At 39.2% G+C, this 12286-nt stretch overlaps 2 protein-coding genes across 8 annotated transcripts in view; one reads left to right on the forward strand and one right to left on the reverse strand.

Moving 5' to 3' along the window:
* CCDC152 (coiled-coil domain containing 152) overlaps window positions 1-1120 on the forward strand; it is a 33191-nt gene extending 32071 nt beyond the window's left edge. For all 7 annotated transcript variants that reach the window (XM_066240468.1, XM_066240488.1, XM_066240478.1 and 4 more), the window contains one exon: window positions 513-1120. In XM_066240468.1, coding sequence (XP_066096565.1) covers window positions 513-635 — 123 coding nt within the window. In that variant the 3' untranslated portion in view covers window positions 636-1120. The remainder of the gene's footprint in view (window positions 1-512) is intronic.
* On the reverse strand, window positions 742-11509 carry SELENOP (selenoprotein P). The gene is given in 5 exon segments (XM_066240438.1): window positions 742-2221; window positions 4778-4895; window positions 6856-7068; window positions 7831-8049; window positions 11370-11509. Coding segments are annotated over 4 exon segments (867 nt in total). The 5' UTR covers window positions 8034-8049; window positions 11370-11509; the 3' UTR covers window positions 742-1888.
* Window positions 11510-12286: the final 777 nt, after the last annotated feature.

Genomic DNA, 12286 nt, shown 5'->3' on the forward strand with positions numbered 1-12286 from the left:
TGTTTCCTTCCATAAAAGTTCCTTATGTTTTCTAACAATATACTGACTTTTCTTAAAATATATCAGACAATCAGAAAGATATTAGATTTCAAATAATCTTTAAAGGTTACCTTGAATTTAAACTAGTAAGCCTTAGTAGTGAATTAAATCACTAGTGAAGTCCTCTCCAGATTGTCTGGATTCCAGGATGTACTTTGAACTCAGGTTGACTGACTTCTGGTGCTACTTAGTCTCACAGCAGATCCCTTTCTGTTCAGCTTTCTGGCTTCAAGCTATGTGAGTAGAGGGGCACAGGCCAAACCAAATGGTGCTAATGTGTGTGTTTGCATCCTTACTCCAATTTTATTCCACTGAGTCCCACAAAAACACAATTATACTTTTCAACATAAGGTGTCTTTTTTTACTACCTACTTCTACTTAAACTAGAAGTTTAGTTTTTGTTGTTTTGTTGTTCCTGTACTTAATCTTATTACTTCTGGGTTGCAATAACAAAGTTTTTCTGCTTCATTTAGAAGCTTCAACATCTTCAAGAAGAAAAAAACAAGGAGATTGCAATTCTTCGCAACACCATTCACGATTTAGAGCGCCGCCTCTCTGTTGGCAACGATTCTCACCTTAAACGTAGACGGTTTTAAGTATAGCAGTAAATTCATTTGTTGCTATTTAATTTCTTTAAAATCAGTTGAAAAATTCACTCCTCTTGTAACATGCTGCCTAAATAATTACAACAAAAGAGACAGCTTTCAACATTTTAAATTGAGTTTATTGAAATAAATCCACACTTTGGCCAACTGTATACTACATTCTTGCTTAATAGTATTAACCATAAAGAAATTCAAGTTTATAGGACTCAGTTTACCTATTGAACCATCATTGGCTATGGAAATACTTTCTAAGCAATCAAGAGATAGACAACATTCTTTTATCATTCTTTTAACATCTTTCAAGAAAGGCTTTCTCAAGTTGTAAAGAGAGTGATACAATGTGAAGTAAAGAAAACAATAGATAAAGCCTTCTTTCATAGGCAATAGTAAAAATCAAGATTTGAGCCATAGATATAAAAAAGTATAAATGAATATTTAAAATGTAGTCATAGCAAAATACTCATATGTTAAGTATTTCTGGATCTTAAAATACAATTCACCTGTTCCTTAAACGTTTAATTAGTGAAAAATGTAGGATTAAAAAGACAAAGGTAACGTTCTGAGAATTAAGAAAAAATGGAAAACATGTCTTTGTTGTTCTCTCTCCATCCTAACTTGCTGACTGTCCAACAGAAACCCCTAGGTCATAGTTTATGTTTCTGTTTTCATTAAAGCAAGTAGAATACTGGAAAAAGAAAAAGAAAGACATATTAACCAAATGCTGCAACCACCTTTCAGTTCTTTCATTTAAAAAAAAAATGGGTTGGGTCAAAATTTTCTTTGGCATAAATCTTAAAATTTAGAAGCCAGTATAGTTGATTTCTTCATGTTTGCACAAATCCAATTCCTAATTTTTTTATCACTATTAATTAGGTAGCTTATAAAAATGTTGGGTGTGAAACTGTCTAGACTGATTTGGGAGAATCTCCTAGTTAAGATATTTAGTTGGAAGGTCATTTTCACATCCCCGCCTCACCTTCTCAGCTTCAGTTAGCGCTGTCTTCTGGGTGCTGGAGGGGTGGACGTGCCTGTCAGGCAGCTGGAGGCAGGCGTCACTGTCAAGACTCAATGACTTCCTCCTCTGCCCACAGTCCCTGTCAGCTACATAGTGAAGGGAGGTTTTCTACGCACTGTCAGGTGGTTGCTGACCCTGTTTTCTCAAATACCAGATGTCGACAATGTCATCATCAGCTGCTGGGAGCTACCTCTGAATCTTTGGACAACTTTCAGAGTAACTGATTTATTCATCTCTTTCCTCAGAGTTTCTTTTGTGAAGAAGTGAGTGGTCGAGTGTCACTTCCTGGCACATCTCAGTTCACTGGCTGACCCTGTCTTTGGGGGCCCTGGAGCTTGTGGTGGTCGTGAAGGCCTAGATGTGGGGGATGCTCATGTGTGCTCGGTGCTTCCGGCTGCTGGTTCTCTGAGCGCTGGCCGTTGCTAACGTGCTCATGCCAGTGCCTGTGCCCGTGCCCGTGCGAGTGCCCGTGCCCGTGCTGGTGCCGCGGCTCCGGAGCCTCTGTGCTGTTTCTCGCAGTCACCAAAGATACATTTTTACAGAAGTCTTCATCTTCCAGGGTCTGGAACAATTTATCAATCACATCAACAACACGCAATGCTTGCAAAATAATTTGTAGAGCTAACACATATGAAATTTTAGCTAATTAGAAGGGACTGGCTTTGGTTTTCTAGCATAATACTAATGAGTGTAATAGAGTTAAAGTTCAACAGTTCACCTCAGCTTAATACTGGTTAATTTAATAACAGAATTCAGATTATCCTTTTCTCATCAAGAGCATTTCCTAAATTTTCCTGAATCTCGAAGAAGAACTTGAGAGATACGTTGAGCCTTAAAAAGAAAGTCAAATCACAGTATTTATATCTGCTGAAGCAAAACTAAATAAACTGCTTAAAAGAACTTAAGTTGATTATAGGCAAGTCAACCAAATATCAAATCCTAATGTCAGCTGACTGCATAGAACCCTTTGTACCCGTGTCAACAGTGCATCAAATCTAATACTATCCTCGGAGGCAAACTAATTTCTCAGTAATAATTCAGAAACACCAATAAACTGCTCAAAATCGGTAGTGTTTCATACCTGAGCTTATGCCAGGAAACATTTTGAACTTCACCAAAGTGAAGGTCAGAGTGTCCCTGTGTCCGCAGTGGTGCTGGCAGCTGAAAGAGCCACCACTGCCCACTTTCCATGGACCTAACAGCCACTCTGCACTGGCCAAGGTCTTTAATTTGTTGGAAGTCTCTTTAGTGTCTTGTGTGGCCACAAACCACAGGCTCCAAGCTTATAGATAGAGCAAGGTAATAGGAAACCTCAAGTTACTTGTAAATAAGGTCACAAAGTCAACTCAAGAGACCAAAGGCTAAGTGGCTTGCTTTGGTTTGGTGTTTTAAAGATTTTGAACAATTATAAATTTCATTGGATTTTAGCATACAACTACTAAATGGTACACTTTTTGGTTATTTCTGCATTACTTCTGAGAAGTTAGTAGTATTTGATTAAAAACTTAAACACAATTTGATAGATGTTTAAAATATACTGTGTGATATTCTAAATGTTCAATGATTAAACAAACACAAATAACTATGGCAGTAGTCTAATTAGGTTCTGGAAGCCAATTACCATATTTCATTGATTCTACAATGTATTTTTTTCACACTTTAATATCTTTAAAATTAGAATGCATCCTATTACTGATGATGCTATAGCCTGTGTCCTACTTTAACTGACAACATTTTTAATAATACATAAAATAATGTGTCATATAACTGAGGCATGTAGAATACAATGAAATAGAAAAACTCTAATTTGATTTGGCATATCAGATACAGATGGTATATTATTCCTTTTTACAGATGACTTGTAAATTTTTAGCATGTAGTAGAAATGTTTCTGCCTTTAAGATAACTAGGTATAATTATTAGGTATTTTCAAAAATGCCAAACACTGAAATAATCCCCATGTACGAGGAATCAATATAGCTAGCAAGCATTTATTAAGCACTGAGTATAAGCTAGCCATTGAGCTAACAATTTATGTTCATTATATCAGTCTTCCCATCTTCAAAGCAGACAACCCTTATTAGATTATTATGAAGATTAACATGTAAAAAATGATATAAACTAGAGTAATCAACCTGTTGTGTTCTTTAGCAACTAAATTAAGTAAGTAAGTGATTTCTTATCATTTGAAATGACTTTTTTAGAGCTGGGAAAAGTCTAAAGGAAGTACCACTTATAAATAAAATTCAGAATTACTTTTAAACCTGTTTAAACTTTGCCACATTGCCCTATCAAGCAAATACTGTTTGGAATTATTTTCCTTTTTAAAATGGTGGGGGGAAAGTCTAGTTAATACAAATTAAAATTCTTGCATTGTCTTTTTTATAAACAATATTTAAATATAGTGCTTCTCTTAAAAAAAAACGTTTTAAATTTATTTGAGAGATAGAGAGTAGGGGAGAAGAAATTTGTCATTCCCCTTAAACCCACAACCTTGGTGTATAAGGACAATGCCCTAACCAACTGAACTACCCCACCAGGGCCTAAATATGGTGATTCTTATTAGAAGGAAGAAATATTCTCCTGTTTGTTAGGAACAAAATCTAACGAATGGAAAAATTATCTCATTTTGAAGTAAAAGCAGCAATCCAACTGTAAAATGGGCAGACAGTATAAGGGCTTCATGGAGGGGCTGACAGTCTTGTGTCCTTGATGCATTTAGTAGTTCTCTGGGCCCCGAATACATTCCAGTAATGCTATGGTTAAGCTTTGCTATCACACTCTTCTTGTGTAAACAACATGCGGGATGTTACAGTTATTTTATTTTTTGTTGGCTGAGTTCTTGGAGCACTTATACTCTGAAAACATCATTTAGTGGTGACTGAAATATATAATCTTTGTTATTTTTTATTTTCTAAAATCCTCCTAGATAAAAGTAGCAGTATGGATCTTGAAAAGATATTACATGACAGGAAGTATGTGTCATTATAAAAATTACTGTGTCATTTATTTGTAGTAATCAACAGAAACACTGAGTAGCTAATGGGTCATGAAACATTCATTTATTTAGATAACGCTTAAAGGATTTTCTCCCAGTAAAAATAATTGAGAAAAGTACCGTGACAGAGCAGTTTCCACATTTCTCTTCACAGTAAGCGATCTTGATAGCTTCTTCCACATACGAGAAACTCAGGATGGAGAAAGGCAAGCCAAGGTGATAGACAAGGCGACCACATCTGAAAAAAAGGACGAATACGATGTCATTACAGTGTTTTCTGCACCGTGGTCCTCCTCGAGCATGGCCTGGAATAGCACCGTGTTGGTTTGGTGGCCCCAAAACTAAGATGCGCTCACACCTTCAGCAGGTGTTCTTCAATGGGGTCTCACACAAGCTCCCTGGTACTGCACACCAGGCCAGCTCAGAGGAAGACAACAGCGAGTCTAACACTAGCATTCAGAAATGTTATACATATATCACTACAAATAATATCAAAACTCAGTAGTGTAGTCCTTGTGACCTGGTCAAATACAATTTTGTAATTGACTTAAAAATTCTACCAACTGCCAAACTACTGATATCATAAATTAAGCTCTCCAAATCACATGAGCAGTTGTGAACAACTGCTGATGCAGCAGGAATTCCATGCAAGATATCACAGCATTGCAAAAAAATTCCTAGAGTCTGGGACAGTAGCCCATTTCCTTAAAAATAAACCTGATACAACAAAAATTGCAGTACAATGAAAGAAATAGAATTATAACACTGGGCGCTCTAAGAAATAATGGAGCTAAAATGTCCTCTTGCCTACATTTTGCCCAGTATATACGACTTCATGTGAATATCAGAGATTGACACTTCGCAGCTGACTACATTAGAACTTTTCAGTCCTGAAAGAATGACATGTAATATTAAAAATAGTTAGAGTAAAACCAAGAAGGGCTTGGGCGTAGGCCGAGTCTGGCTCGCCATCTCTAAACAACCAAAAAAATACAGAGTATCCTCTAAGAATGTTAATAATATCAAATAATATACATTGAGGTTCTCTCAAAATACAAATGTTTTCATTGTTTATGGAATCAAAAACAGATTCATGCTGGTTATCCCTAAATAATTAACACAGTTTATATAGTTCAGAAATTCAGGTTTGTAGCCTTAAAATTATTAATAAGATTAGAGACAAGCAAGTAGTCTGCAAAGAGTGATTATTCACCTGCAAAATTCTTAGATTAGAATTGTATGTGAACCCTGGCCAGTTGGCTCAGTGGTAAAGTGTTGGCCCAGCATGTAGATGTCCCGGGTTTGATCCCTGTCAGGGCACACAGAAACGACCATCTACTTCTTGACCCCTCCTCCTTCCCCTTCTCTCTCTCTTCTCCTTCTGCAGCCATGGCTCAATTGGTTCAAGTGCATCGGCCCTGGACATTGAGGATGGCTCCATGGAGCCTCTGCCTCGGCCACTAAAAATAGCTCAGTTGTGAGCATGGCCCCAGATGGGCAGAGCATCAGCCCTACACAGGGGTTGCCAGGTGGATCCTGGTCGGGGCACATGCAGGAGTCTGTATCTCTGTCTCCCCTCCTCTCACTTAAAAAAAAAAAAAGTTATATGTGATATATCAATCATCATTTGTATTTAACCAGAACTCCAATTTATAAAGGAAGTATGGTCAAGCTTCTTTCCTTCTCTACTAGAGTAGTGAATTCTTTATATAAAAGTAGTTTTTAAAATATTAGTCATGCCTGACCAGTGGTGGCACAGTGGATAGAGCATTGATCTGGGATGCTGAGGTGGCCAGTTTGAAACCCTGAGGTCATTGGCTTGAGCATGGGGTTGCTGGCTTGACCATGGGATCATTGACGTGATCCCAAGGTCACTGGCTTGAGCAAGGGGTCACTAGCTCAGCTGGAGCCCCCCCCCATCAAGGCACATATGAGAAAGCAGTCAATGAACAACTAAAGTGAAACAACTATGAGTCGATGCTTCTCATCTCTTTCCTTCCTCCCTCCCTCTCTCTCTCTCTCTCTCTCTCTCTCTCACTAAAATCAATAAAATATTAGAATCAAATATTTTATGGGCTTACTTTGAAACTAAGTATTTGATAATAAAATAAAAGCAAGTATCATCTTAAATCACTTTCTATTTAATTAAATACAAAGTATCTTTTAACTTCTGGTGTTGTGTGCGTGTGTGTACACACCTGTCATATATGAGGAAGTCATCCTTGTTTCCATTTAAGAGAGTCCAGACATCTTTTTGGTTTTCTTCTTGTTGATAAACAGGAATATGCTCTGAAACAGAATCTTTAAGGTGCATATATAGCAATCGAGAAAGGGCCCCGTGATGATTAACAATCACATAGGAGATGTTGGAAAAACCTTCTTTCTCCAGTTTTACTCGCAGGTGTTCCAAGCTGAAATATTTGGGGGAAACACACAAAAAAATTCATGGTGTCATTTAATTGTATTAGGGATGCTTGTTTCTCCTCACTCTTTGCTTTCTACATGAAACTCTCTTACTACTTTGTACTTCCTCGTACCTTTCTTTATATTGTTGTAAAGCACTAAAACTCATTTTTTTAATTATTTATTAAGCATTTATGCTCAGTTGAAACCTTATGCTAAGTGATTACACAAGAATTAGCTCATTTAGTTCTGAAATTAATCCTATGAGGTGTATATTTTTAATCTAGCTTCCAGAGAAGTCTACCCAGTATATAATCCACCAATCACTTTTCACATATTTGTAACATATATTTAACAAATTTGAATACATATATATTTTTGTTAAATGACCTAAAACTATTGGGCCAAGTCTAGGATTCATTCTCCTCCAGCAAAGCATTCATCTGTGTATGCTATACTGAAAAAACTAATGCATTTGCAGGAGTACATTTTAGAATGTTTTCATTATACAAGTCATACCTATTCAGTAGGACATCATAAAATATAGGTCCACAAAAAGAAAAATTTTCATAGTCCCAGGAAAACCACTGTAAACATTTTGGTGTATACCCTCCTAGTCTTTTTTCTTCTAATATATTCTAAGCAAAGATGTTTTGTTTTTCCAAAAATGTGATTTAATAAATATATCCTTTCTACTTTTCATTTTATGTATGTATGTGGTTAATGGCATTTCCCTGAAGAAAGCCTAAAGCACAGAAAGGCTAGCTTACCTGGACGCCTGCATAATGCAGAATAATCAGCTGGCTTGCAGAAGAGCGACCACAGTCACTGAACCGTAAGAGTTCAGCATCGGGTCCTGATCCCCTATGCTCCAGGCTGGAGGCTGCTTACAATGGGAGCTCTGCTCCTGGCTCTCCGCCCCTCCCCAGGGGAGGAGACAGAGAGCCAGGGCCAACCCCAGACTCTTCCACATTGCAGCTGTTGTCCTCCTGTGAGAGAGAAAAGCTTTCTGTCATTGTCATAGATGGCTCCACATCTAGGTGTTTCTATAAATCCAGCAAGTCTAATTATCTTTCCAACAGATATCTAGCCATGAGTATCTCCATGTTGTTGAGCTTATTACATTAGACCTCCATGCACTAAATCTTCCTTTAACAGTGGAAAGATCAGCCAGAGGCAGGGCAGTTGTTAAAGAACTTCCTAACTGTCTAGTTTAGCAAGATACTTCACTAAGACCCTATGGAGACTGGTCTGATCGGGGAGCCAAATGCTTCTCTAGAAGACGATAACATACTTAAAGTGCGAGACAACGGCCACTATAACTGAATCACATTCTGCAGCACTATAACTGAGTCACATTCTGCAAATGTGATTTGAGTTTTGAGATACACCAAGTTCTGAGAGCATCTTTCCATCCCTCACCAACCAAAGAAAGGAAGGAGTCAAGCGGGGGATTCCACACAGAAATGGGAAGAGAGCCCAGGAGACCAGGAGGTGGCATGCAGGTTGTCCATTAGCACAACGGTGGCCCATGAGGCCCTCAGCTCCTCAGGTGCAAACCTTCCATATGTATGAATCCCATGGGTATTAGCCCCCCACTCGTGTTTCTTCAAGTCGACTGCAATGCCAATATTAAAGGATCTGAATCTCTTCAGATATAGCTGTCAAAATATCACCACTACATCCAAGCTAAGTACGGGCCAGTGGAAAAGAAAACATTATCAAGGAGAAATACTACATGTCCACTGCCCTCTACACCATTTAAGACTCACTGAAATCTATACTCAATTAGTCTATTGGCTACCAATACTTTCCAGAAATTCCTGTGATAGATGGCACAGTTTTGGATAAAAAGATGCCCTCTCTGAATAGGAAAATTAAATACCTGACCAGAAATGTTCCCCAAAAAGGGCTAGCTCTCTCAGCAGAGAGCTACGGATAATTTTGGTGACGTGGAGAGGTAGTGAAAAAAGGAACCCAGTCAGCTGAGATGAGCAGAGAACGAAAAAGCCACATGGGTCACCGGGCCCATTCTGACAGAGAGAGATCTCTAAGGAAAGAGATCAGAACGAAGTTCCAGAGCCAGGAATTTGGCTACTTTTCAGTTACTGATGTGGGATTAAAAAGTAGTATCAGTTATTTATGAGGCAGAGGTTGAGGGTGAGGGGAGCTAATGATAAGATTCCTAGAGTGAGCCCAGAATTCGGAGGGTAGTAGGCTAACAGATTTATTAGGGCTCTAATGAAGGCTACATATAGATGGGACTCTATAGAATCTTTCCTATTATTTAATACCACAAAATTTTTATTTATATGTCATGATAAGAGCCTAACTAAAGGGAGGAAGGGGGGTTGGTTAAAAGAGGATAAATTATTGATTAAGCCCATCCCAACTATTATAATATTTTAATATGCAAGACTATTGCTTCTTTTTTTATTTATTCATTTTAGAGAAGAGAGAGAGAGAGAAAGAGAGAGAAAGAGAAGGAGGGGAGGAGCAGGAAGCATCAACTCATGGCCATATGTGCCTTGACTAGGCAAGCCCAGGGTTTTGAACTGGCGACCTCAGCGTTCCAGGTCGACGCTTTATTCACTGCGCCACCACAGGTCAGGCCCAACTATTATAATATTTTAAAAAGGAGACACTATCTAGATGAAATCTGGGGAATTTAGTATAGTATCTGTACTGATATAATTATTCTTATATCTACCATTTATTGAGCATTTAAAAACTATATACAGGTGACACCAAGCAATTTTTTATATCATGTCAGTTAGTCCTAACACCTATGTGAGCCTTCTCCCCTTCTGCAGTTGAGGAAACTGTGGCTAAGAGAGAGATTAGGAATCTTGCCGAAGTCCACACAGGCAGTAAGTCACAAGGGAGCCTGTATTCAAACCAGTTCTGCTAACTCCAAAACATGACTTCTGGACTATGTTAATATGGTGTGAGTTTTTAGATAGGTCACCTGTACTAATAGTAGCAGCCAAGGTGTTCTGTGTGTTTGTTTATGCCCTAGAAAGGCAAAGAGAACATTAAAATCATTCGGGCTGTTTTGTTTCTTCCTGGAATAGCTAGATTTATCCCTACTTTCTTCAGCATAAATTTAGAATGTTTCAGAACCTTCAGCATAAATTCAGCACCTGGCTCTCTCATGTTGTCAGAGAGCATAATGGTCCAAATGCTAAGCAGTGAGAATAAGAAAAGGCTATTCTACTCCTTTCCCTCATTTAGTTCTTTGATGGAAAAATAAGCCATCAGCCGAGGATAGAGAATTAGAGCACACACTTTCAGATTTTCTTCTGTTGTGATGACTAACAGGCTGCTCAACTGTGTTTATTTAAGATCACTTTATTTTTTTACACAATAGACTTCTGAGTATAATTACAGCTGCCCAGCGGCCACATAAAAACAATAAAGATAAATAACAGCACTGGATTTACTGGCAGCTAATCCAATAGCAATTAGAAAGTAGGTATAAATTGTACTAATTTTACCACTTTTAATCACAAAACCCAGAAGTGTTTGTTGGCCACATACAGACCTACATTTGTTTAAAATTCCCCATTAAACACAGGATGTGAGGACCCTGTCTCCAGCCTCTTCCCTTGAACTTCAGCTGGGCATCCCACGGTCCTTCCTCATTCACCTGAAAGCAACTATTCACCCCTTAAACTGCAAAACTTTGCACTTAACCCCAGACCACCCAATTTTGCCATGGCCTGTAACTCTTTGGGGGGTGACACATTTCTGCACAGTAGAGCAAACCTGCTCTCCTTTCTTACTGGTTTTTTTTTTCTGAAGCTGCTCACAATATCCCCAGACATTTTTACATCACCACAGAATGGCTATATTTCATCTCTGCCCTTCAAATCCCCGGGCTGTTTTTGGCCCATAAGTGTTCTCGCTCTGTGTCTCAATGGGAAGTACAATACTTAAGCGGGAACATACAAGATTGCCCATCTAGAATAAACTCCCTGCAGAGCCAAAGTGCGAACTTTTTCAGCCTCCCCGCTCCCAGCCCCGCGCTCAGCTGTGCAGAAAACAGGGCTGAGAGCAAGAACACCATCCGTGTGCTCACGCAGACCCGCACCACACACACACACACACACACACACACACACACACACTTTCACAGGGTTTTGTTCGCTCTCTTCTGTATCCCTTTTATTCTCTTTACCTAACTCTTCTTTCTAAAAAAAAAAATCTGTTCTAAAAGGGAAGAAACGCTTTATTAGACTCAGAATCATCCTTTTTAACCATGCTCTAAGAGAATCCGTGTATTGGAAAACACCAAGTTTCTACTTACGCAACCCCTTCGACGCAACCTCTACCCCTTCGACGGGCTGCCTCCTTCTCTGCTCTGCAGCCGGGCGCCACGGAGGCAGGGCCAGAAGCGCCCGTATTTATAGCCCTGTTGTTTACCTCGCCCTTGGCTGCGGCCCAAAGTCCAATGCTCACTCTGGCCGTGACCCTGTGGGCACAGCAGCCTCCTGAAACGATCATTACCATCAACTCAAAAGAAAGTAGCAAGTCCTGCCCTGTGCCACGTGGAAGGGATGAGTTTTAGGCAATTACTGATTTATTCCTTCTCCCTTTTAGTCACCCCAGCATTTAGGACTTAATGGTACAGTCGGGGGCGGAAGAAAGGGCGAAGGGGACAGAGGGCGTTCGAGGCACGTTTTTGTTTTTGTTTTTTCCAAACTAGAATAGAGAAAAACCATTTGCTGAGTCAGCAAGTTAAGCTGCTGCTTGAAAGAAAAAAAGAACCACTTTTTCCTTCTCCTTCGGAGTGGTCAAGCCTGATCCCGACTGTGTGAACTCTGTTAGAAAAGTCCCCGCTGTTGCAGACCCTCCCAGTGGCTCCTGCGGTGACTGACCCGCTTGCATCGTTTTTTTTGCTGCATTTAAAACTCCAGTCTGTGTGTGGTCTCACAGCATCTCGGCTCTTTTCTTTTTCGTTAAGGAAAAGAAAATAGGCGTCCTCTCTGAGGAAAACCAAGTCCCACCTCATTTTCACAGGAGTTCTTCCTCGAAGACCTGTGTACCGACCCACTCCCCCCAGAATTTTATTATCGAATGGAAAATCTTCACAATGTTAAGTACCACGTACAAATAAAAGTTAGAAGGGACATCAGTTGGACATGGAAAAGAGTATGGATGTTTCAAAACATACAAATACAATGGAAAATTCCTCCTCTTTCAGAAAGGGGTCAATTCTTTCTA

The sequence above is a fragment of the Saccopteryx bilineata genome, chromosome 1 (genome assembly GCF_036850765.1).
Source record: "Saccopteryx bilineata isolate mSacBil1 chromosome 1, mSacBil1_pri_phased_curated, whole genome shotgun sequence".
Lineage (NCBI taxonomy): Eukaryota > Metazoa > Chordata > Mammalia > Chiroptera > Emballonuridae > Saccopteryx > Saccopteryx bilineata.